Source organism: Lactuca virosa, chromosome 8, assembly GCF_052849685.1.
Source record: "Lactuca virosa cultivar CGN04683 chromosome 8, Lactuca_virosa_CGN04683_v6, whole genome shotgun sequence".
In the NCBI taxonomy this organism is placed as follows: Eukaryota; Viridiplantae; Streptophyta; class Magnoliopsida; order Asterales; family Asteraceae; genus Lactuca; species Lactuca virosa.
The window spans coordinates 296,098,793-296,121,157 of NC_136433.1; the positions used below are offsets into that span (position 1 = coordinate 296,098,793).

The following is a 22,365-nucleotide window of genomic DNA, read 5'->3' on the forward strand; positions in this document are numbered from 1 at the left end:
TATTAATCTTAAAAAAATGAACAACTTACATGTTCAAAAACAGTCCAATTACGCTCACACCCTGATGAACTACAAGTAAGACTCAACACCTTCACAGCAAACTTCTTAAGTGTTGGTGCTGATGATCCATATTGCATCCACCATTTCGCTGGTGCAAGTGTTGTTCTTAATTTAACAGTCATATGCTGCACAAATAACTCTTCTGCACCAGTATATATAGAGAGCTCTTGGTGAATCTTGGTCTCGTCTTCTTATGATGACATCTTATGTATGCATGCCATCAAGCCCTTAATCACCTCACTATCTTCTTTCACTCCTGGGTTGTTGTAAAAAATACTTGGATTCAGATAGTGACCAGCCGCATGCAAATCTTGGTGAAGTTGACAATTCCACCTATCATCAATGATTTTGAAGAAAGGTTTGTATTTGTTAAATTTGTTGTTGAATGAGTATGCAATCTGCTCCTTTGCCCTATCCATTGCTTCATAAATGTACCCCATAGCCGGCTTTCTTTCACTATCTACCAATCGAAGCACCGCTAGTAATGGTTCACCAACTTTGACAGCAATGTCAATGTTAATCCAAAAACTAGATGAAAAAATAGTTGTGACACATTGAGTTCCTCCCTCCTCCCCTTTGAACCTGCTTTTGTTCCAAGCTTCAGACGTGAACAACTTCTTCAAACTTGTCTTATGACTCCTAAAGCAATTCAGAGTTAAGAGGGCGGTTGCAAACCGGGTCTTTGCGGGCCTAATCATATCTCTTTGACCCGTAAAGTCTCTCAACATATTCAATAGCAATGTACGGTTGTAAATGTAAGTGTTAACCGCAATTGCTTTATCTAGTGTCTTCTTAAGATGAGTCACTGTGAAGATGTCTTCAAGCATGAGGTCAATGCAATGCGCAGCACACGGAGTCCAATAGATGTGTGGATATTTTGCTTCAATTCTCTCCTGTTCAAACAACAAAAAAAATAGCCAATAACAGTCAATACAAGAGTGAATGACAGTCAAAAATAGTAAAGAACATAATCAGCCAATGCTAGAACATAACAGTCAATAGCAATTTAATCTTTCAGCCAATAATAATAAAGTACATAGAACAATGAATATAAACATAAGTAAAGTACATAAGTAAAAAACAAGAAGAATGAATACCTGTATGAGAATAAGAAGATGCATCTACAGATTCTAGAAACATACTTCCTCGTGGAGTATTCACTAAGAAGTTGATAAGTGCTCTTCCTTTCCGGTCCCTCCAACCATCAGCCATCAAAGAACACCCGATTGCCTTCTTCTCGGTCTCATTAAGTATCAAAAGTTTCTTTGTGTGCTCCTTCTCTAGCTTCAACAGGGGAACACGTACCTCATGGTAGCTAGGGCGTTTCATACCGGGACCATGTATAGCAATGGCTTCAAGTGCGGGCCCTAAACTATCATACTTCACCGCGTTGAATGCAAGACCTGCATCATACATCCAACGGGCGAACTTCTGAACCGCGTCACGTCTTAGTTTTTTGTGAAGTTGGTTATGTTCGGGGGTTCCCACCAAGTACCCCTTCTTCTTCCCTGTTTCATTGGATGGCCTGAAATGAGTATCCAAAGCGCCTTTTACTTTCTTGTTGTGTAGGGTTGACTTGGAAGACAATTTAGCCCTCTTGCCTAACGAGAAAGGAACCTCACCAACTTCTTCTTCATCTTCATCATTTATATCCACCACATCATCATCAAAGTGAGGAATGTGATTCCTTTCAACTTTATCTTGTTTCTGTTTCTCAAAAATGTCTTTAAAAAGTTTCCTAACATCTAGTGGAGCTCTAAGACATTTGCAAACTGAAGTGGAATCACCAGCAAGGTGATGTTAATGTCTTGTAATCCCACCTTTGGCAACATTTGGACAATAATTGCACAACACCCAGTTTGTAGTTCCTTCAACTTTTTTGCCATGTTTCCAGCCAATATCATCCTCTTTTACACCAGGAGGCATGCCTGAATTGATCAGAATATAGAAGCCAATATCATAAGAATCACATAATCAAAGATCATACAGGAGCATTAGAAGATTCTCAGAATTTAGAAGAAAGAAAGAAGCCAAAGATTACCTTTTTTGAAGTTGAATTCTCGCAGGATCGATCAGAAGACAGAAGATATAAAATTTAAAAGCTGAAATTAGAAAAATCAGTTAAAGCTGAAACCGAGAAGTTAGAAAAAAACAGAGCAATTTAAAAGTCTTACCTTTTTGGAGTTGAACAATCGAGATGGATTCTGGAGTAGTTGGAGTCGTCTGGGGAGAAGGGGAGATGTGTTGTTGTCGCTACTGTTGCAGGAGTGGGAAATAACCCGCCAAAACCAATTTTGGTGAATTTGGCGCCATACGTACAATCTTAGTCGATTAGAGGGGAAAACACCAAATTGACACTACAATACCTAGCCTAACCCTATTCCGAGCCTAATTGCTACTTCTCTTACCGATTTAAATAAAAAAAAAACCAATTTTACTGTATCGCTACAGTGCTATTTCATCGCTACAGGTATGGTAGCGAGCCATCACAGCTACGCTACGCTATTCGGTATAGCGAGGGTAGCGATCGCTATTAACAACCCTGATGATGACATTTCTACCGACTTATTTAACACAAAGCTTTGTCGGGAAATGGGCATAACATTATAGATGATGTTGCACCCTTATTAAAAAATATTCAACAGGATCACTTTGTAATGGAATTTATATAACTTAAGTCGGAAGATAAGGAGTCAGTGTGGCATGCAATAATGAAAATAATGGATAACTTGCTTGTTTTTTTTTTCTTTTTAAGGTGAAGATGTTAAAAAGAGAAATATACTCTTGTGTTGAGTTATTACTTATTACATATTCTAATATTTATTTTTGATTTCAATAGGTCGATTGAAGAAGTATAGTTTGGTTCTTGGAAGCATTTGCTTTTTGGAGAATGCCAATAAAACAAGAACCTCAAGCTTCTATTAAAAAGTGGAAGAAAAGATGTTATATTGGTCTAAAAAGTCAAGATGTCTTATCTCAACCCACAATGAATCGGTAGATAGAGAACTTGTTATAGGGAAGGTTGTAAAGTCATTTTTTAGATGGCCATGTTCTCTATCTATCGGTCGACTTTACTGTCAGTTGAGATAAGACGACATCTTGACTTTAAGACCGATATAACATCTTTTATTCAATTTTTTAATATAAGCTCGAGGTTCTTGTTTTCTTAGCATTCTCTAAGAAGCAAAAGCTTCCAAGAACCGAACCATACTTTTTTAATCGACCTACGGAAAGGAGAAATAATGATTAGAGTATGTAATATGTAATAACTCAACACAAGAGTATATTTCTCTTTTTAACATCTTCACCTAAAAAAAGCAAGTTATCCATTATTTTCATCATTGCATGCCACACTGTCTCCTTATCTTCGGACTTAAGTTTTATAAATTCCATTACAAAGTGATCCTGTTGAATATTTTTTAATAAGGGTGCAACATCATCTATAATGTTATGCCCATTTCCCGACAAAGCTTTGTGTTAAATAAGTCGGTAGAAATGTCATCATTTAACTTGTCTTTATAAGCATATTGAATTACAAAAAAAAAAAGAACATTAACTTAGTGGCTAGTGCAAATGCACATCATAAAAACAATTATAAACATGTTTTTTTACCATTTATAGCTTGATCAAAGGTAAAAGGCCCACAAGCCATGCACGCTTTGATATCAAATGTGATACAATTACCCATACACAACATTGTTTGGGCAGCAAGTTAGGAAAATCATCTCTAAGAATGCTGATACATATGGTGGTCACACATGGAAGGCCTTCAAAAAAAATTGTTAATAAATATTCAAAATGACCAACAGACTCAGGTGCCAGCCTGCAAGGATAGATTGTTGATTAAAAACAATATTTGCTTCTTGTGGATCATCCAACTGTGAAAAACTAAGTCGGATATCTTGCGGCCAAACTGCAAACAGAATACACAGACATATATAAGAAACGTTCCTATAAAATCAATTAACGTTCGCCAAGATATCAATGAGATGGATTCTACAAATGACATCGCACCTGTATCATTTCATCATTCATGGACAATCTTTGAAACTCCAAAAAAAAAATCGCATAACAAAAGGGTCATTTTGTCATCATATCTTGCAAGTTTTTAACTCATAACAAAAGGGTTGTTTTCTTTTAATGGTTAGGCCTCTTCATATTTTTTCCAACTTGTGTAAGCCCCCTGGAACTCAAATACGTTATCCTCAAACGGTTTCCGAACAACAAATACACATGTTATACATTTGATATATTAAAATCAATTTTTCGTCACTACAAGAGGACATTTTGAGGAGTTTGGGGATAAGTGAGAAGGTCTCCTAAAGGAAAACAATATAACTTTTGTCGTCATGGATTGCAACATTTGTAGCTTGCTCCATTGTTCTATCAAAACTATGTAATGTTAGGGCATTTACTTTATCTATCATGTTGTACAAAAGGTGGATGTGGGAAAACAAGTCTTTATGGGTGGAGGAGAGATCAGTACCTAATTTTAGCGTGGAGAGATTTAAATTGAAGTTGGTGTCTGTAAACCCAATTAGCGTGTGTGCGTGAGAGCAAATGAGAGAGCGAAGATAAGAGAAGATAATTGAGGAGAGCTATCAAAAGTGGCAGGAAACGAATAGTATAATACTTAGACGCCAACACCTGCCAAATAAATTGAGGTCAGTGCAGATACAAACAAATTATCATTTATAAAGTTCTTCATCATTCGTTAGTTCAATCAGATCGCATTTTCACGAGTTATAATTTGTGGTGACAAATGGTATATCAAACCATGTGTATAAATATTAGTAATTGGTATATTACATAACCAATTAATTTAAAATGTTTATTTTTAAAGTTGAAGTGCACGAACCCTCCTCGTTTTTCTCTTTGAACATAAGGTGAACTTTTAAGAAAGAAAAAATCTAGTCCAAACTACCAAACTAGTTTTGTTGAGTCTAGCCATTCCAGCTAAATCTATTTATTGAACTAGTTTAGTTTTTCGAGTTTTCAAACCAAACTTACAGTTAGTCAAAACTAAACCAAATAAATTGCATCCACATTGTGCAGAAAATGAAAGAACAAGTTTCATACACCAATCAAAGAAAGAAGAAACATTTGATGCTTTCACACCCAATAGTGTCTCTCTAATAGATACAAACTTTGAAGAATACAAGTACCAGTGCTAGAAATATTTCATGCTAGGAAGCTAATTATTTGATATTGCTTCAACTTCCAATTACAAGTAATCATTTATTTGTACGTCATTAAATTAATCATAACAAATAAGACTAGCACCAATGTGAAATTAATCAAAGCATAGTACCAATCTTAAATTAGTCATAAATAGTATCATGAATAAATCTCAAAAAAACAATCAAGGAAACACAGGTTATCCTATACACATTTCAAATATCAATGTCAATAATTTGGTATCTACATACATAATGGAAGGGAATTTTGCCTTGATTTAATCAAAATTACACCATTTCAAATTTTAAAAAAAAATGCACAGAATAGTCGTTAAGAAATTAATCCTCTGTCCCTTTATGTTATTTTTTGAAATAGCAAATATGAACATACAAAATTGAGAAGTATGTTTGAAATTACAGAAAAAGTGTTTCAAATACGCGTTTACTGAATTACTTGAGAAAAAGTTCGGTCGGAGATAAAGAGAATTGGAAAAAAAAAAAAAATTGCTTAGCAGAGAGACCTATAGAGTAACAAAAAATTAAGAGAAACATAAAGATTTATTCGTGAATCATAAGTGGTGAGTGTCGGGTGAACTGAGATACGGAAAAGTGCGACTCCAATGTTTACCTTGCAAAGTAGTCGCACGCAGGTAGGTTGCAAACTTCGATCGATGAATCATGAATACACGTTATCATTCACTAATAAAGTTTCAAATCACTAATTTGAAGGTTTTTGAAGGAAATCAGTTGAAGGGTTTTTTGGAAGGAATGGAATGGGGATAATGCATAAAAGCCCTCGACAAGTTACAACTCGATCTGGGTGCCATAGCGGTGTTAAAGTTGGATTTTCAGTTGAAGCCAAAGTGGCGTTGAGGAGGGTTAATGTAGAAGATTTACGCCTCGTTCCCGAGTTTAACAAAAGAAAAGAAGAGAAGAGAAAAGAAAGTCACGAGAGAAAAGAAGAGAAAGGAAAGGAAAACAAAATTTTCTTTTGTGTTCCCGAGTTGGAGAGAAATGGAAGGAAAATGAATAATTTTGTTCTTTCTTTTCAAATCCTCCCAAATCGGAAGGAAAGTTAGGAGGGAAAGTGATCCTCCCATTTCTCTCCACTTCCTTCTAATTCACTCCTTTAATGAAACTCGGGAACACCAATTTCTTTTTATTTCTTCTCATTTCCACCAATTTCCTTTCCTTTCTCTCGTTCAGTTGAACTCGGGAACGGGGTGTTAGGGTTGAAGTTTGATTTTCAGCTCGCGGTGGAATATTTTTTCCCTACAAAATTTTCTCATTTATTATAAGAGTTTTCTAAATTTTTTTTTTCTTTTTTGAATTGTGTGGAAACCGTTGATTAGGGTTACCTATATTGAATCAATATATGAAATGATCATGCATTATATTTCTTTTAAGGAAAGTTTTACATAGATGTGGTAGGTAAACAAGTAACAAGTTGTGCCACAACCCTTTTTTAAATGGCAAAACTAATTATTTCAAAAACAACATTCATCGATCTTGGGGTCATAACATTACTATGCATGACTCGTTGGACTCTAGTGATGAGCGATGAGCTCCATAACATCTGGCGCAAGGAAACTGAAAGTATCAAATGCAAAAGGTATAAACGTGTGTTGATTTTCCATGTATGTTTTCTCATGTTTTTCTACTTTGCATGATGCAACTTTTAAAGCAGTTTGTCCCACAGTGAAAACTTCAATCCTCAAGCCCACAAGAGGGGAAACCCCTGTTAGATTCACACATGCATGTTTCCTTCCATCCAATCTAAAAACTAAAACATCAGTTGATCTAAGTGTTGATCTTCCTTCCAAAGGGTCAGTCAGAAAGTTCACGGGTGCCTCTTTCTTGGCAGAAACCTCGGCGTGCCTAATTATGTCGAAAAGAACATCCCTAACCAGATCGTGTCGGTACTTGAAACTCAGGAGCTTTCTACAATGAACGACATGCTCCCCAAAGGAGTCCAAGCGTTCCTTGTGACAAACAGGGCATGTCTCATCAACCGAAAATAAAGGGATCATGAGGCGATACTTGAGGATAGCACGATACTCCATTGGCGACATATGCTGGCCAAGACTGTCAATAGGAATAGCCATAAGAAAATCCTAAGCATGTAGTGCCCTTAGGCACTCAAAAACTGCTTTCTGCCTAATCGTCATGTCGAAGTGAACTTCCATATCTTGGACAATTTTACTAAAAAGGGCACTCGCCAATGATTGTTGGACTTTTTGGAGGGGCGGTGTCCTTATTAGTGAAACCGCTTAAGTCAAAGCCCGAAATCGTATCACGAAGACAGTCAAAACCACAAACATAATTAGAATCCATACAATATATGCCGCTCTCTCATAAGATGTGGTTTTGTAACACCCACAATTGAGCTCGTGAGGCCACAAAAGCATAGGAAAAAGCCTTTACCGCTAAGTACAACCCCAAACCACCACACCTAATTGGTAATGAAGCAAGTCGCCATTAAATGTCCCAAAAGAAAGGACCCCTACAAACCACAATGTCCTCAATCGACCCACGTAACCCTTTATCAAAACACAAAGGAGCATCCTCCATGTGAATTGGTTGGCGTATCCTTAAGACAAAGAAAAGTTTGGCGATGCCCATGCAAGATTGAAGCAAAAGGAGCTCACTTTGGGGGTCATGTAACTGTGGAAGAAGGCACATCAAATCAACAACCTTGGCAACCCTCTTCACGACTAACCCGCTAATAAAAATCGCATCTCTACTATCAGCTCCCCCAAGAAGCTTCACCCCCAATAACATCCGCACAATGTTAGTAGGTAATAAACCTGCACAAAGCTTCCTACTATCGCATGAAGGCCCAAATAGCTCATTTTTCTTGATATTCGGTTCAAGACCCACTCATGGGCATGTCATGCCATCCTAATGATATCCAATACTCTAGCTACCTCATCTGAATCTCCCCCATCATCAAGATACTAAGCGTGAAGAAGCAGCTTTCAATTGTCTCTAATCTGATGTACAAGTGGGTGCAATACATTAGCAAAAAGAGGTGGTCCCAAAGGGTCGCCTTGTTGGACTCCAATAATGGACCATATATGTTTATCTCCTATATATAACCTTGTTGCCTGCCCATATAAGAATTCGACCCACAAAGAAATGGAAGGGCACCTCATCTTGACCGCATGAAGTAAGGCATATCTATCCACCAGATTGAATACAATCAAGAAATCCACAGTAAGCATTCTAAGAGACACATCATCATGATGTGCACTCAACACCCTATTGACACTAGAAGAACAACTTCAACGTCACCCGACACACCTACTCCAAATTGAAAGTCATTAAGGTACTGTGTCATTTCTCTGTCTTCGCTACTCGGACTTTGCATGTACAATCACGATGCGTTGTCGTTCGAGGGTGGTATTCGGTACTTCCACGAGCATACCTACATCCAAACATGATGCTTGATCTAGTGTCTCCGAGTAGCCAACATCACTCCAGTTCCCGTACTCCAAGTGCACCAGAACCATGCCTTGAAATGGTCAACTAGAAAACCATTCGACATCGACTTAGATTAAGCTCTTTTTCCTCCAACGGTATCATTACATCGCAATATACCGTAAGGGCACGTACCTAAGTTAGGTTACTACCCTTTTTAACCCTAATATGTGTATTCCCCTTTTATGTTAATTAATTAAATAATTAATTAATCCTCTCACATTGGCAAAACACACCCCTCACCAATGCCATTATGTAATCATGCTAGTGAATTATTATTATAGTTAATACATGACATATTACATCTCCAATCACACATCAAAGGTATATCCACATAAATATACATAGCATCAATTAGTAGTATGTAAAAAGATACACCTTTCAACAAAACAACTTCTAGCATGCATACCCTATTTTCATTCAAGAGTAACAAAACATAAATATAACATGCATATCATCATAATTTAACTACACAAATAATCCTCACTTCTAGCATGGTCCTAACTTCCTCAATTTGCACCAAATGATTAATTTAAGAATTCTATCATACAAAGGATTCCTAAATTCAATTGCATCATCAATAACTTTACATGCCCAGGTTATAATTAACTCTTGACATTCAGTTTATATCATCACATAACATCAAATAGACAAGAAAACAAGTATAGGTGCATGCTATATCTCCAAACAAGAGCTTTAACCACCACAAGAAATGACTCACCTCTAGTCCAAGCTATGTGGAGCTATGAACAGAGGAAAATCACCTTCACACATGTACTCTAACACCCCAAAAGAATACCCAAATAATTGATCAAAAATAGATCATAAAATAAAAATGAATCTTTTTAGACGGATCTCACGTCGTGGCCAAGGAGGTGTCATGTTGTGTGCCAAACAAATTGACGTCACCACGACATAACACATGGGTGCTCAAGTCGTGAGAACTGTAGTTACAGAATTCAAGAAATCGATGATCTCTTATTTATGCTAAATTTGGATCCGATAAAAACCTCAATTGGGGTGATCTTAAACCCTTCAGACCATGTCTAAGTGACTAGAATGATATGGACAAGAATGGGACCAACCACACTTCAAAAAACCAAGAGTTTTGCATCATTCAAGGTTTCCTCTTGTGTGTGATTCATATAACATCGAAACAACTTAATGGAAGAAGTTCTTACCTTCTGGAAATTTTAGAAATGATCCCAAGAATAGGATTGATAGGAAGGAGGCTTCAATAGATTCACCACAAGTCTTCCCAAAACTTTAAGGACCCAAAATCCCAGGCTATTTTTTTCATTTTTAATAATAAAAACATCCATTTAACATAATTACATTTAGGGCAATCCATTTTTTCATAAACCATTATCTATAAATCAGAGTTTATAACTTGATGTGTGTGTATAGTCCTGCCTTTGCAATACGATAAGTACCTGAAAAATATTTAATCCACGACTGTAAGCACAAAGCTTAGTGAGTTCCCCAAGATATCACATACAGCACACCATAATAAACAACTATGGATTATCCACAACATGGGGACTTTCAATGGTCCCAATGGGCTAACAACACGCCTGTAGATTAACAACACACCTCACGGGTTATCAGCAACCTGGGGACTTTCAGCGGTCCCAGTGGGCTAACATCATACCTGTGGATTAACAGCACACCTCACGTGTTATCAGCAACCCTGGGGACTATTAGCAGTCCCATGGTCACACAACAGTCAGAAGTTATCTACAATTCAATTCATATATATCAACAAGCGACAAATAAGACCCAGCTCAACATGCATATACTACTACACAAGCAAGTATAGTGAGTAGACTCACCTCGCAGATAGCAGCTAAACACAACAACTCTCACCTAGTGCAGACCGGTACTACGAGACACCTAATAGCAATAAGGAAGTACCCTCTTAGTCTACACCCTAAAACCCTTAAATTGATCGAAAGTCAACTCATGCCAAAAGTAAACGGTCAAAGTCAAAGCCAGCCCCAGTTGATTGGCACTTTGTGACCACCCATTGTTCACGTCGTGACAAAGTCCAGACAATGGCATGTTCTCCAGACACCTAATAGCAATAAGGAAGTACCCACTCAGTCACGCAAAACAATCGTTGTCACGATGTGACACATAACCCGTCACATCGTGAGACCCTATCTAGACAGCTTAAAGCATTAATCTCTTAATCCTCAAGCCAAACCTTCAAAAATTCCAAAATGCTTTCCCCAACCCAAAGGACTATAAAAATCGTAGCTTTTTAGTTATGCATGTCTCGGACACAAACTAAGTCAAAATATAGGGAAAATTAGACGAAAACTCATTCACAGAGTCCAGTCTACCACCAAACTTCAGATCTAAGACTTATGCTTATCAAATGACCTCAAAGATCCATAAAGTTGCTAACTTTATGGATTCCATGCATTCTACTCATCCCCTTCATTGAGAAAAGTGGGTAAAACTTATATCTAGCATGCTTAAATGAGAAAGGCAAAAACTTGAGCACTTACAAAGGTTTAGAAACAACACAAGATAGTGAGGAGGAAACTTGATTGTTGAAACAATTTACCAAAAGGACCTTTTTCTTCAACAAAGAGCTAAAACCACCCAAACGAGCTCTCAAGATCAACAATAGAGGCTAGGTTCGATATAGAGGGTTGGAGGCTGAAGAGGGTACCCCAACCATTGGCACCTCATAAGGATTGTTGATATTAACCTTCAGACATCCATCTCCCTTATCTCCCCTAATTGTGAATTGGACTCACTATTTGGAATACCGTCAGAACAATATAACTTGGAGATTAAAGGTTGAAGCTTCACATCCAAAAGTTAAGAAATATAGTCAACATAACGAGCATATTTGGTTTCAACAATCTTGATCAATTTTTGATTGATTTCAAAGTTTCTGTTATTGACTAACAAAAGCTTATCATCTGTCTTGAGTAGATCTGATTTCACAGTATGTAATTGTTGGTTAAGTTTTTTGAGCTTTTGAGTTTTTGTAGAAATAACATCTAACAGCTTTGCTTATATATCATAATGTTGAACTAGATCATTGATAGAGTTGGTTAAATTAGAAATGTAAACAATATTATCATTGAGTAAAAGAGTGTAAATCTCTTTCACTTCTTTGATAACAACATCCATCTTCGCATTTTTTGCTTTTTTCACTTCTTTGATAGCAACATCTATCTTTTTAGTTTTTTCTTTTACCAATTTCTCTTCTTCATTAACAAGTATCTTGCTCCCTGAAAGGAAAGTCTTCACAGTTGCTTCATGAACCTTCATTATATTCTCAAATTTTGAAGTTGAGAAAACTTGAGTATGAGGAGAAAGCATGCTCATTTTTCTATTCAAAGCTTTATAATCCCTTCTTGTCATTAGTGTTGGGTCTTCTACGCATCAAATACACTCTAAAACTAGGCAGCGAAAAAATCGAAACAACGATATACCTAAGTGTACATGCATCCTATGGATCTATGGCTTCATGCTAATTACATCAACCCTAGAAAACTAAAACATAAGTAAGAAAACATACCTCTAATGTAGCCCTTGATCTTCATGCGTGAGATCTTGAACCTCCATGAGGTTGCTTGGATGAAAGGATCCAAACCAGAATCCCTCTAATGGTATCACACCCAATGACACCAAAGAGTGGAACAAAATAACTAGGAGAAGGGTCAATTTCACAAACCCAAAGGGGTTAGAAATCGTCCCTAAGAGGGGGAGGAAGAAGGGTTGGCGAAACTTCAAGCCAAGGTGCAAGGAGGAATGAAATCCCTAAGGCCCTATTTATAGCCTTGGATGCCTCCTAGGGTTTAGTACTCCTTCCCATGTGGGATGGAGGCCTAACCACGAAATTTCACTCCTTTCCCATGTGGGATGGAGTGATTTTCATCCAACCCTAATTCCATAAGGTTCTGGAACATTCCTGATTAACCAACTATCGGTTAATGAACATTCAACCCTTTAATTAATTAAACTGTTAATTAATTCCCAAAATATATTTCCAATTAGTTTATAATTAATTATTAACCATAATAATTAATAAACCAATTTCTCCTTTATCTATTCTACTCAATTTGGGTCTTGAGGGCAACCCAAAAGGACCCTGCTATTATTAGAAATATTACCAATAGTTAATGACCTTGGACACTATTCCAACAATCTCCCACTTGGACAAGTCATCAACTATACGAGGACTAATATTTCTCCAATAATCAACAGAGAGTTAGCCATCCAATGCAACTACCGAACTCTTGATCTAATCAAGATTCAACCCTTGGATAAGTGATCAACTATCCCTTTGTTCTATGATATCTGTATGAATTCGAGACATGGATAATGGTCAATCTCAGAATTCAAAATTATGTTTCCCGATATAGATTTGTGACGACTACATCTGACTACTAAATTGAACACATCAATTCCAGTCAGGGCTCGGCCAAGCACTTTAGATGTCAGCACCAAATCATCGAGGGGCCCATAGACATCGCTTCTCCTGTTAAGGCAGAAGGAACAAATAAACTTTGACTACATAGTTTCTGTCTATTTCATCATGTCACACATGGACATACCCTTTATAACTACCAGTTACGGTTAGCGTTGGAGTAGACCAATGCATAACAGAATCATAGAGCAAAACCCCACATGTATCTAGGTTTGAAGAATAGAAGATATTATCGTCTTAGAATTACTCGTGACTGAATCCATGAAGTAATCTCTAAGCGTGGGTTGGTCCAATACTTAAATCTCTATTAAGCACTCATGAGTGTTAGCGCAATCTCTTTGCTATGTCCAATCAATATGGACAATCCACTAATACTCATGACAGTCTTGAATCACTACTTACTTCCAAGAGTATGACCGACTGTGGACGTTTGAGTAAATTAATACTCGGGAAGTGGGTTCCAAACATGCAAAAGTGAGAACGCAGTGATAAGCTAATTGAAATGACCGAAATCCATCATATATTAAGATCACCACTTAATAATCGCCAAATCAAATTAAAACTTATACTGCTTAAAGTTCTCAGGTTTTAAAACAAACCAAACTAAGAGTGTTTAAGCCAATTCATTTGCAAATCTAATGCCTCTAGACTTTGTCTGACTGTCAGACTTGGTCAGTGACATTGGCTTAGGAATGGATCGACAAGATTATCTTTCGATATGAATCATTGACTATGATGTCTTGACATTTGACTCACTATCAAATGTGTTGGTACTTACTGAGTATGTTTCATGTGAGCTCGTGTGACTTGGGATCCATACTCGAGGTAAGTTCACCCAAAGTCACAAGAAACTTCATAAGGACCATCAATGATTGAATTTCAACAAAGATGTCACTAATGAATCTCTTTCAGTCACATTGTGCACTTTGCAATTTAACCAACTGCAATATACTCTAAGTTTTTTAAATCCACTATGGTGTATTACCTAGTACTCTTTCAAGCTAATATATCACCATTCAGTAAAAGCACGAATTCCGACTGCGAACATAATTGCCTTTATTAGTGCGGAACTTAGCATCAATGTAATTCTTACAATGATCTCTTCCATACTATCAAGATCATCTCTTCTGTCCTCCAAGGACACTTAAGAATGTTCTTGATCTTGATTCATTTATTCTTGCCAAATTGATCTAATCAAACTTGTCATGCTCAAGGCATACGAGTCATTTGATCTAGTACATGTCATGGCATTTATGATCGATCCCATAGCAGAATCATGTAGGACACGACTCATTTGCTTTAGCTCAATAGTAGAACTAGGACATTAGCATTGCTCAATGTCATGCCAGCCTAAACTCCTTTTTGAGATCTGCATGTCGAGTTTCCTCAACATTCAATGTACTTTGGCTTAATCCAATGAATCACTTTGATCTATCTCCATAGATCCTTATTATGTACGTGTTTTGTATCTCCCATGTATATCATAGCGAAACAGTTCTCATACCAAGCCAAGCTTTTACACCTGCTAAGTTAGAATATAGTTTCCTATAAATCGTACATTGTCTATGTACAATTCAAGGGTGACTACAGTGCTCCCACTAGCACTGACATATATATGGCTTATCTATATTTCTCGAAATTCAAACTCCTTGAACTTTCTCATTGAAATAATGATCCCACTTGCGAGATGCTTATTTCGGTCCACAAATGAACTTGTTAAGCTTACACATCCTTTAAAACCTATCTTGGTTTAATTATGTGTTTGTTCCTATCCATGATTGTCTCTACTTGAAGATCCGCTTGCACCTAAGGGTTAAGGTCAAGTGCTAGATCTACCAAATAACAACATACATGGATTGAATCTCGCTTTACAATTCCTCTTTCTATGTTGTATCCTTTAGGGCCTACCATAGCTTCTGATAGCTAGTACACTCTGATTGCTATCTACTAGTGACTCAAATACCTTAGCAATATAAACTCTTATATAACTAGGTCCACGAGGTTTTCTATCAGATCTATATGGAAAAATGGAAATATGTCAGTTTCCTTAATAGCTCTTTCAATTCCAAACTGAATGCTATGTCCAACTTTAGGCTCTTCGTTGGTTGACTCTTGAATCTTACTAAGATCAATGTGGCTCCCACTACCCCTTTTGGAAATCAGCTCCCTCTCTTGGAAGACTTCCCTTTGAGCAACATACACTTTGTTCTCAGAAGGTTGTTAAACAATTATCCAAAATGCTTGATGGGCTCTCCAACGAGATAACACATCTTTAATGAAAGTCCTAGATTGTCGAGCGCTTCACGACAAGCGTAAGCCTCATAATCGTAGACTTACATATATGGCAGTGAGGATAGAATCCCACTTCACATATCATAGAGTGTTTCAGGAACCTACTTAGTTGGCACAAGACCAAAGGACTTCTTGTAACACTATTCATGGTACAATCCACGAATTGTTAGCAAACACAGTGCGACTCATCTAGTACAAAATCAATGAACGAATTGTTTCTCTATCCAACTAACACTTCCTAGTGGTAGTGTTTTAGGCGGATATAGATCATAAAACTCTTTCACGATCACTTGGATGATCGATAAAGTTTGGACTGAGATTCTCACTATGAGTGTCTCATCCTATTGCTCAATTGATTCTTAACTTCGCTATATGAGAGCTCTAAACACCTGAGAGGTTCCAGACTCACATTCATACGAAGTTGGTCTCAATATGTATCGTGGTTAATCTGAACGGTCCATTAGTGTGAACTAATTCCAACAGATACTCACAGCACCCAGTGCGCATTCATCATCTATCTTGATAAACAAGATTTGCATTTATCATAAGACTCGAGGTTAAATGATATCCAAAATCTGATCCAACTGGATACTTGGTAATGCATTTCTCATTTATGTATCCAAGACTATGATTCCACAAATACATTTCACCCAAAACTTTGGATGTATTTGAATCAGTACATATTGTGGTCATTCTGAATGATCAATTAGGTAAACTAATTTCAACAGATATTTACAATAATACACCTTATTCAAATATTCGAATCAACTTTGAAATATTGCTACATACTAGTTTCATAGATTTCATGACTTTCTTTTAACATGTTAGAATGCTCCACATTTAAATAAGTCAGAACTATCTCATGAATCATAGTATAAACAATTTCAATTATAATACCATAGACTAAACATTTTGAAAAAAAATTGTCCTTTGATCCCATGAATGTAGCAAGGGCTTGGCATTCATGATCAAATTATCTTCTCCATGTTTCAGTCTTCTTACTTCATTTTAGCAACTGCACATTCTTGCAAATGTCAATACTAATCCTTAGTAAAATACTCAAGGTTTAGAAGTAATGTGTTGATTGCATTATAAATCCATATATTTGATTGAATACCAAACATGGAAGAACTAGTTATCTTTTGATCCAATGGAAAGTAGCACGGGCTCGTGATCCATGATCAAATTTTAACTTCTTCATGTTCTAGTCGTTTCACCTCAAATATACATTTTGGGCCTGTATACTTTCTTGTCCTTTTCTTGCTATCAGAACATGTGTTAGAACAAGACTTCCTTTGTCCTAGGTATTTGGGCCTAGATTAGATATACCAACACTAATCGCCTTTTAAACCATGGACAATTGGCTTTCTTCTTCTTGACACTTCTATTCATGATAGTAAATTATGGGAGTGTTTTGAAGTATGAGTTTCTATGATTGGCCATGTTAGTTCCAAAATGAAACCTCAACATGTTACACAACTCCTTAATGGACATTCCAAGTTGTTCATATCAAAATCAAGATGAATTGATTATACGTACATGTCAGCTAGTTGGTTAACCCTAGTCAACTTCTAACTTAAGGAAATTCCATTTTACTTCAATATGTCAATTTACAACGTACATTTGATAATTGCTCTTTCTAACAATTTAGAATGCAATGTTTGAAGTAACCTAGGAAGAGCTTTAACAAAGGCATGATCTTTCCTTTCGTTTATGAGAACTATTCCCATACTACGAATTTTGACAAGATTGATCATCCTCATAGCTAATCCTTTCAGAGGTTTTATAGCAGTAGATTTTAGTGGATAAGGTTATAGACATCATTCAATAACAAATTCCATTATAGTTTGTTTTACTTATCCTTAGAAAATAATCACCCTAAATAAAATTATTTTAGAAGGCTAGGATCCATATTTGGCTCCATGATGTGTAAAGGGATGCCGTAAACACACCATAAAGTTATTTAGGTAGGCAAAGCCATTTGCCAATTTCGATCACCACGAAATTCCTAGATCTTTGAGATTCATTGATTATCAATGGCATGTTAATCTCAGATTATGTTCATCTCAAATTCAATGACGGGGTCGCCGCGGATCACTAAACAGATGGTGAATCGACCATACAAAATCGTGTAGTCCCCGGCTCAAGTTACGCTTGAGATTCGCGAGTTCCACATCATTCTCTACCTATACTCTCAAATTGACGTGTCGGTTAACCACGCGAGCTCCATCAACAAGTTATAAAGAGAATGTGCAACTTTTATGGATAACATAAGATTCACATTAAATAGATTGAGAATTAACCTTGCAAAATTGCATGGCCCCCGGCTCAAGTTACGCTTGAGATTCGCGAGTTCCATATCATTCTCAGCTATACCCTAGATTGATGTGTCGGTTAACCACACGAGCTCCACCAACAGAATATAAAGAGAATGTGCAATTTTCATGGATAATATAAACTCACATTCTATTAATAAAACGAGATTTTGTTTTATACTTGTATTTAGAATACTTTGTGATTGACCATTATCACTATCAAACCCTTTCGGTAACTCCATTCTAAAAATGCAATAGGGCGGTGAGGGTGGTAAGCACGAAGCATATTAAAAACCTACCTCATTAGGAATCAAAGAGACCTCCTTAAACCCCTACATTAGAACGGGTGAGCCTAGTCGAGGTAAGACTGACAATGTCAACATTTAAACACGCGAGGGCACATGTTATAACTTTCTTATACATATAATAAACACAATTCTAATATATATAAATACAAGGGGTAAATTTAAAACTCTTTAAATTTAGTTGTCTATTATTAATTCTAATTAATTGCGAGGACGGAATGTAACAATTAATAAAACATGAGGGGTTCATATTCAAATTTATAAAACTCTATTATAAATAATATTAAAATAATAAATATTCAAATTTAAAATATGATTAAATAATATTTATCCATAAACATTCAAATTTAAATGAACACATTTAAATAATATTAATTTTCCAGATCTAATCCAATTAGGTATTTATCCATGCAAGATAAAGCTTGAATTCGAAAACTAAGCAAGATTAAAACGATAATTCTGATCTGTCAATGTTCACGTCGTGAACTACTCTTTCACGTCGTGAATTAGGGTTTTCAACAAGTTACGAATTTTTCAATTAAACTTTCATCATTTAGTTCCAAAAAAATATTTTCAGAAAACATGGATCTAGGGTGAAAGTAACCATGAACCAACGGCTCTGATACCACTGTTGGGTCTTCTACGCATCAAATACACTCTAAAACTAGGCAGCGAAAAAATCGAAACAACGATATACCTAAATGTACATGCATCCTATGGATCTATGGCTTCATGCTAATTACATCAACCCTAGAAAACTAAAACATAAGTAAGAAAACATACCTCTAATGTAGCCCTTGATCTCCATGCGTGAGATCTTGAACCTCCATGAGGTTGCTTGGATGAAAGGATCCAAACCACAATCCCTCTAATGGTATCACACCCAATGACACCAAAGAGTGGAATAAAATAACTAGGAGAAGGGTCAATTTCACAAACCCAAAGGGGTTAGAAATCGTCCCTAAGAGGGGGAGGAAGAAGGGTTGGCGAAACTTCAAGCCAAGGTGCAAGGAGGAATGAAATCCCTAAGGCCCTATTTATAGCCTTGGATGCCTCCTAGGGTTTAGTACTCCTTCCCATGTGGGATGGAGGCCTAACCACGAAATTTCACTCCTTTCCCATGTGGGATGGAGTGATTTTCTTCCAACCCTAATTCCATAAGGTTCTGGAACATTCCTGATTAACCAACTATCGATTAATGAACATTCAACCCTTTAATTAATTAAACTGTTAATTAATTCCCAAAATATATTTCCAATTAGTTTTTAATTAATTATTAACCATAATAATTAATAAACCAATTTCTTCTTTATCTATTCTACTCAATTTGGGTCTTGAGGGCAACCCAAAAGGACCCTGCTATTATTAGAAATATTACCAATAGTTAATGACCTTGGACACTATTCCAATAATTAGATCATTCACATGTTCTTTATCTAAATCACTTTCATCATTGAGAAGACTAGAAGCCAACACTGATTTAACAAAGCCTTCAAAAGAAATATCAACATTATCTTATTCATTAACAACAAAATAATCTTCATTATCATCATAATTATGATCACCATTTGGCATATGATATGATTATAATGGCTCATAAGTAGGATTAAAATCGATAGGAGGTGTTGGTGGAACAGTTGTTGTTTCTTGTGGATTAGTGGTTGGTGGAATGGTAGAATCAATAAAGAGTGGAGTGGTTGGAATTGGTAAAGTGAGAGGTGGAATATGTATATTTATAATCACAATCAATTGAGATTGAGATAGATTGATGATAGGTTCATTCAATTATTTCTGAAAAATCTCTATTTCGGTTGGTGGTGTCGCAGAAGTGGTAGCATGAGTGGAAATATATGATACCTTAGCAAAATGCAAAGAGCTAGGATTTGCACTAACAGTTGGTATCGCAGTACTTGTTGGTTGCTCGGTAACCACTGATTGTGTCGATGACCTCTCAATATGATCAGCGACATAAAAATCACTAACTGTGTATTTATCTTCCTCGTCTGTCTCTACATCCACAACCGACACTTTATCATTTTTGTTAATATTCCTATTTGATCCAGGATTCATAGGAACAAGTTCTTCTACTGCTTTTGCTTTATGTTTTCCACCATCCTTTCATTTTACAGCTCCAACATCAAGAGCAGATTGTAAAGAAACAAGAATACTTCTTTCACCATATGATGGAGTTTATCTACAAAGCTTGATAATCTCACTGTTCGCAGGCACCTTGGACAACATCACTTCTGGAATGGAACCAATGTGTAAAAAATTAGCATCAAAAGTCGTAATGAATGTCCCAATGTTCATCTTTAGAATAATCTACATTTGTACATCCGACATCTGAGGAACTTGATAATGGTAACGAGCGTGCTTGACCATTATTGACTAGAAAAGAGCCCATGAAATGCATGTGTCTTTCGTAGATGAATTAGGGATTTGAACAAACTGAGTCCATAGAATGTTTCCAAGATCAATTTTCTCATTAGTGTATAACTCATACATTAATGTATGAAACAGCTTGCTTGCGCTGTCAGATCCAATAGTTCGTTCAGAAAAACACTTGAACATGATACTAAATAAGGCGTTCCAGACTGTTGGTAAACACAACTTTTTGAAATTTGAAAGAACAATCAAAACACCATTATATCCTATTTGATGATAAGCGTTGATGATGTTGGCAGACATAATCGATTTAGGATTTGAGTAACCTTCCCCAGTGGATAACCCTAACAGTTTGCAAAAATTTCATTTCGAAATCACCATTTTGCGTCCTTGAATATCAAAACCCATCACGGTTGTTGCCTTGTTGTAATTTGCAATTGAATAGGACAAAATCAAAGTAGATAATGGTACCTCCTCATGATGAACAAGTGTCTTCTTAAATGTTGAATAATTCGGACATTTAATAAAAGGTTGAACAGTAGAGGTGTATTTGGAAGCATCAAGATTAGCAACCATGTTTTGATTAGGTTTCACAGTGAGAGTTATTGACGAGGCGGTCTGATCCATTAAGGAAACATTTTCAACACAAGAAGCCATTGACGAATGCTTGAAAGAGAATAAGAACACATGAATTCAAAGGGTTTGTTGGTAGTTTCGAGTAAGCAAATTGGGAGTGTAAAGTTGGAATTAGGTTTGGAATTGGGATGTATAGGTATAGGAAGACCTAGGGTTTAAAATTTTGAATTTCAAAAGCCCTAAAATAAGTGGAGAGAGAACCCGCCAAAGATACACATTAAATAAATGTATAATCCTATGTCAGAATAACAGTCTTGTATCCCATGATCATCATCATGTTGATAATGGTCCAATAAGAATCTGCCAGCTCATCATTCTTTTAATGGAAAGAAACAGGTTGTCATCCCTTTCACAAAAACGTCTTCGCAGTGTAAGCCAACATTTTTAGCATCAATCATTCTTGCAATTTAAAATCTTTTCACATCAGAACTATGTTTCATAAGCAGAACTAGGGTAAAGTTTGTGGTGTTTTAACACAATCATGTTGACAATGATCGCGATCATGAACATAGAATTTGCAAAATCTTGGTATAATTTGTTTTTACTTGAAACCTCAAGGATTTTAAGAGCATTTTTGTGAAAGTATAAGAGAACTATAGAAATAAATTGGGATTTGTTGGTGTCTCTATCACACCTTCGGCCGAACGTGGAAATGCCGAGCTGCACGACTTTCGTTGAATATCGTAACCAAAAGACATAAAGCCAATGGTACATACTATTTTTATTTATAAACAACGATTACATTAACTCTTTTACATGCTATAAACTATCTATCTCTTGCGTTTTGTGCTCCCTTGAAATGATCTTCTCTTCTTCAGCATCCTAGGAATACATGTGATTTTGAAAACGATCAACATAATGTTGGTAAGTTCATAGGTTTTATGTTTATTGAAAATATTATATGTAAAAGTTTTCAATATAGGATATTTGTTTATGAAGAGGTATGCTTTCGTATCTCCTCTTATACTCTAAGTCTCTAAGGAGTGTTTCCTTTCACTATCTTTGATTCATAAATCCTAATATTTCCTTTGGTATTCTCTTTATATTTCACTTCTTCTTTCATTCAGGAATATTATGGTTTATACACTTGATTAGTTAATTTCGAGTGAATATTTGATAAGATACTTAGGAAAGTATCCATTGTATTTGTTTACTTGAGCATATATTAATATCTCTTCTTGTAATTCTATAACTTTTTTCCTTTAAGATAAATCACCCCTTTCGTTTATCCTAAGCTTCTCTAAGGCTTTCACCCCTTTCGG

General features: G+C 36.2%; 1 protein-coding gene across 1 annotated transcript; it reads right to left on the reverse strand.

The window, feature by feature from the left end:
• Positions 1 to 942: 942 nt before the first annotated feature.
• LOC145131640 (uncharacterized) lies at positions 943 to 1,986 on the reverse strand. The gene is made up of 3 exons (XM_079066301.1): positions 1,881 to 1,986; positions 1,158 to 1,832; positions 943 to 953 (listed from the first exon to the last, which is right to left on the reverse strand). Exons 1-3 carry the CDS (start codon positions 1,984 to 1,986, stop codon positions 943 to 945), a joined length of 792 nt encoding a protein of 263 aa, XP_078922427.1.
• Positions 1,987 to 22,365: the final 20,379 nt, after the last annotated feature.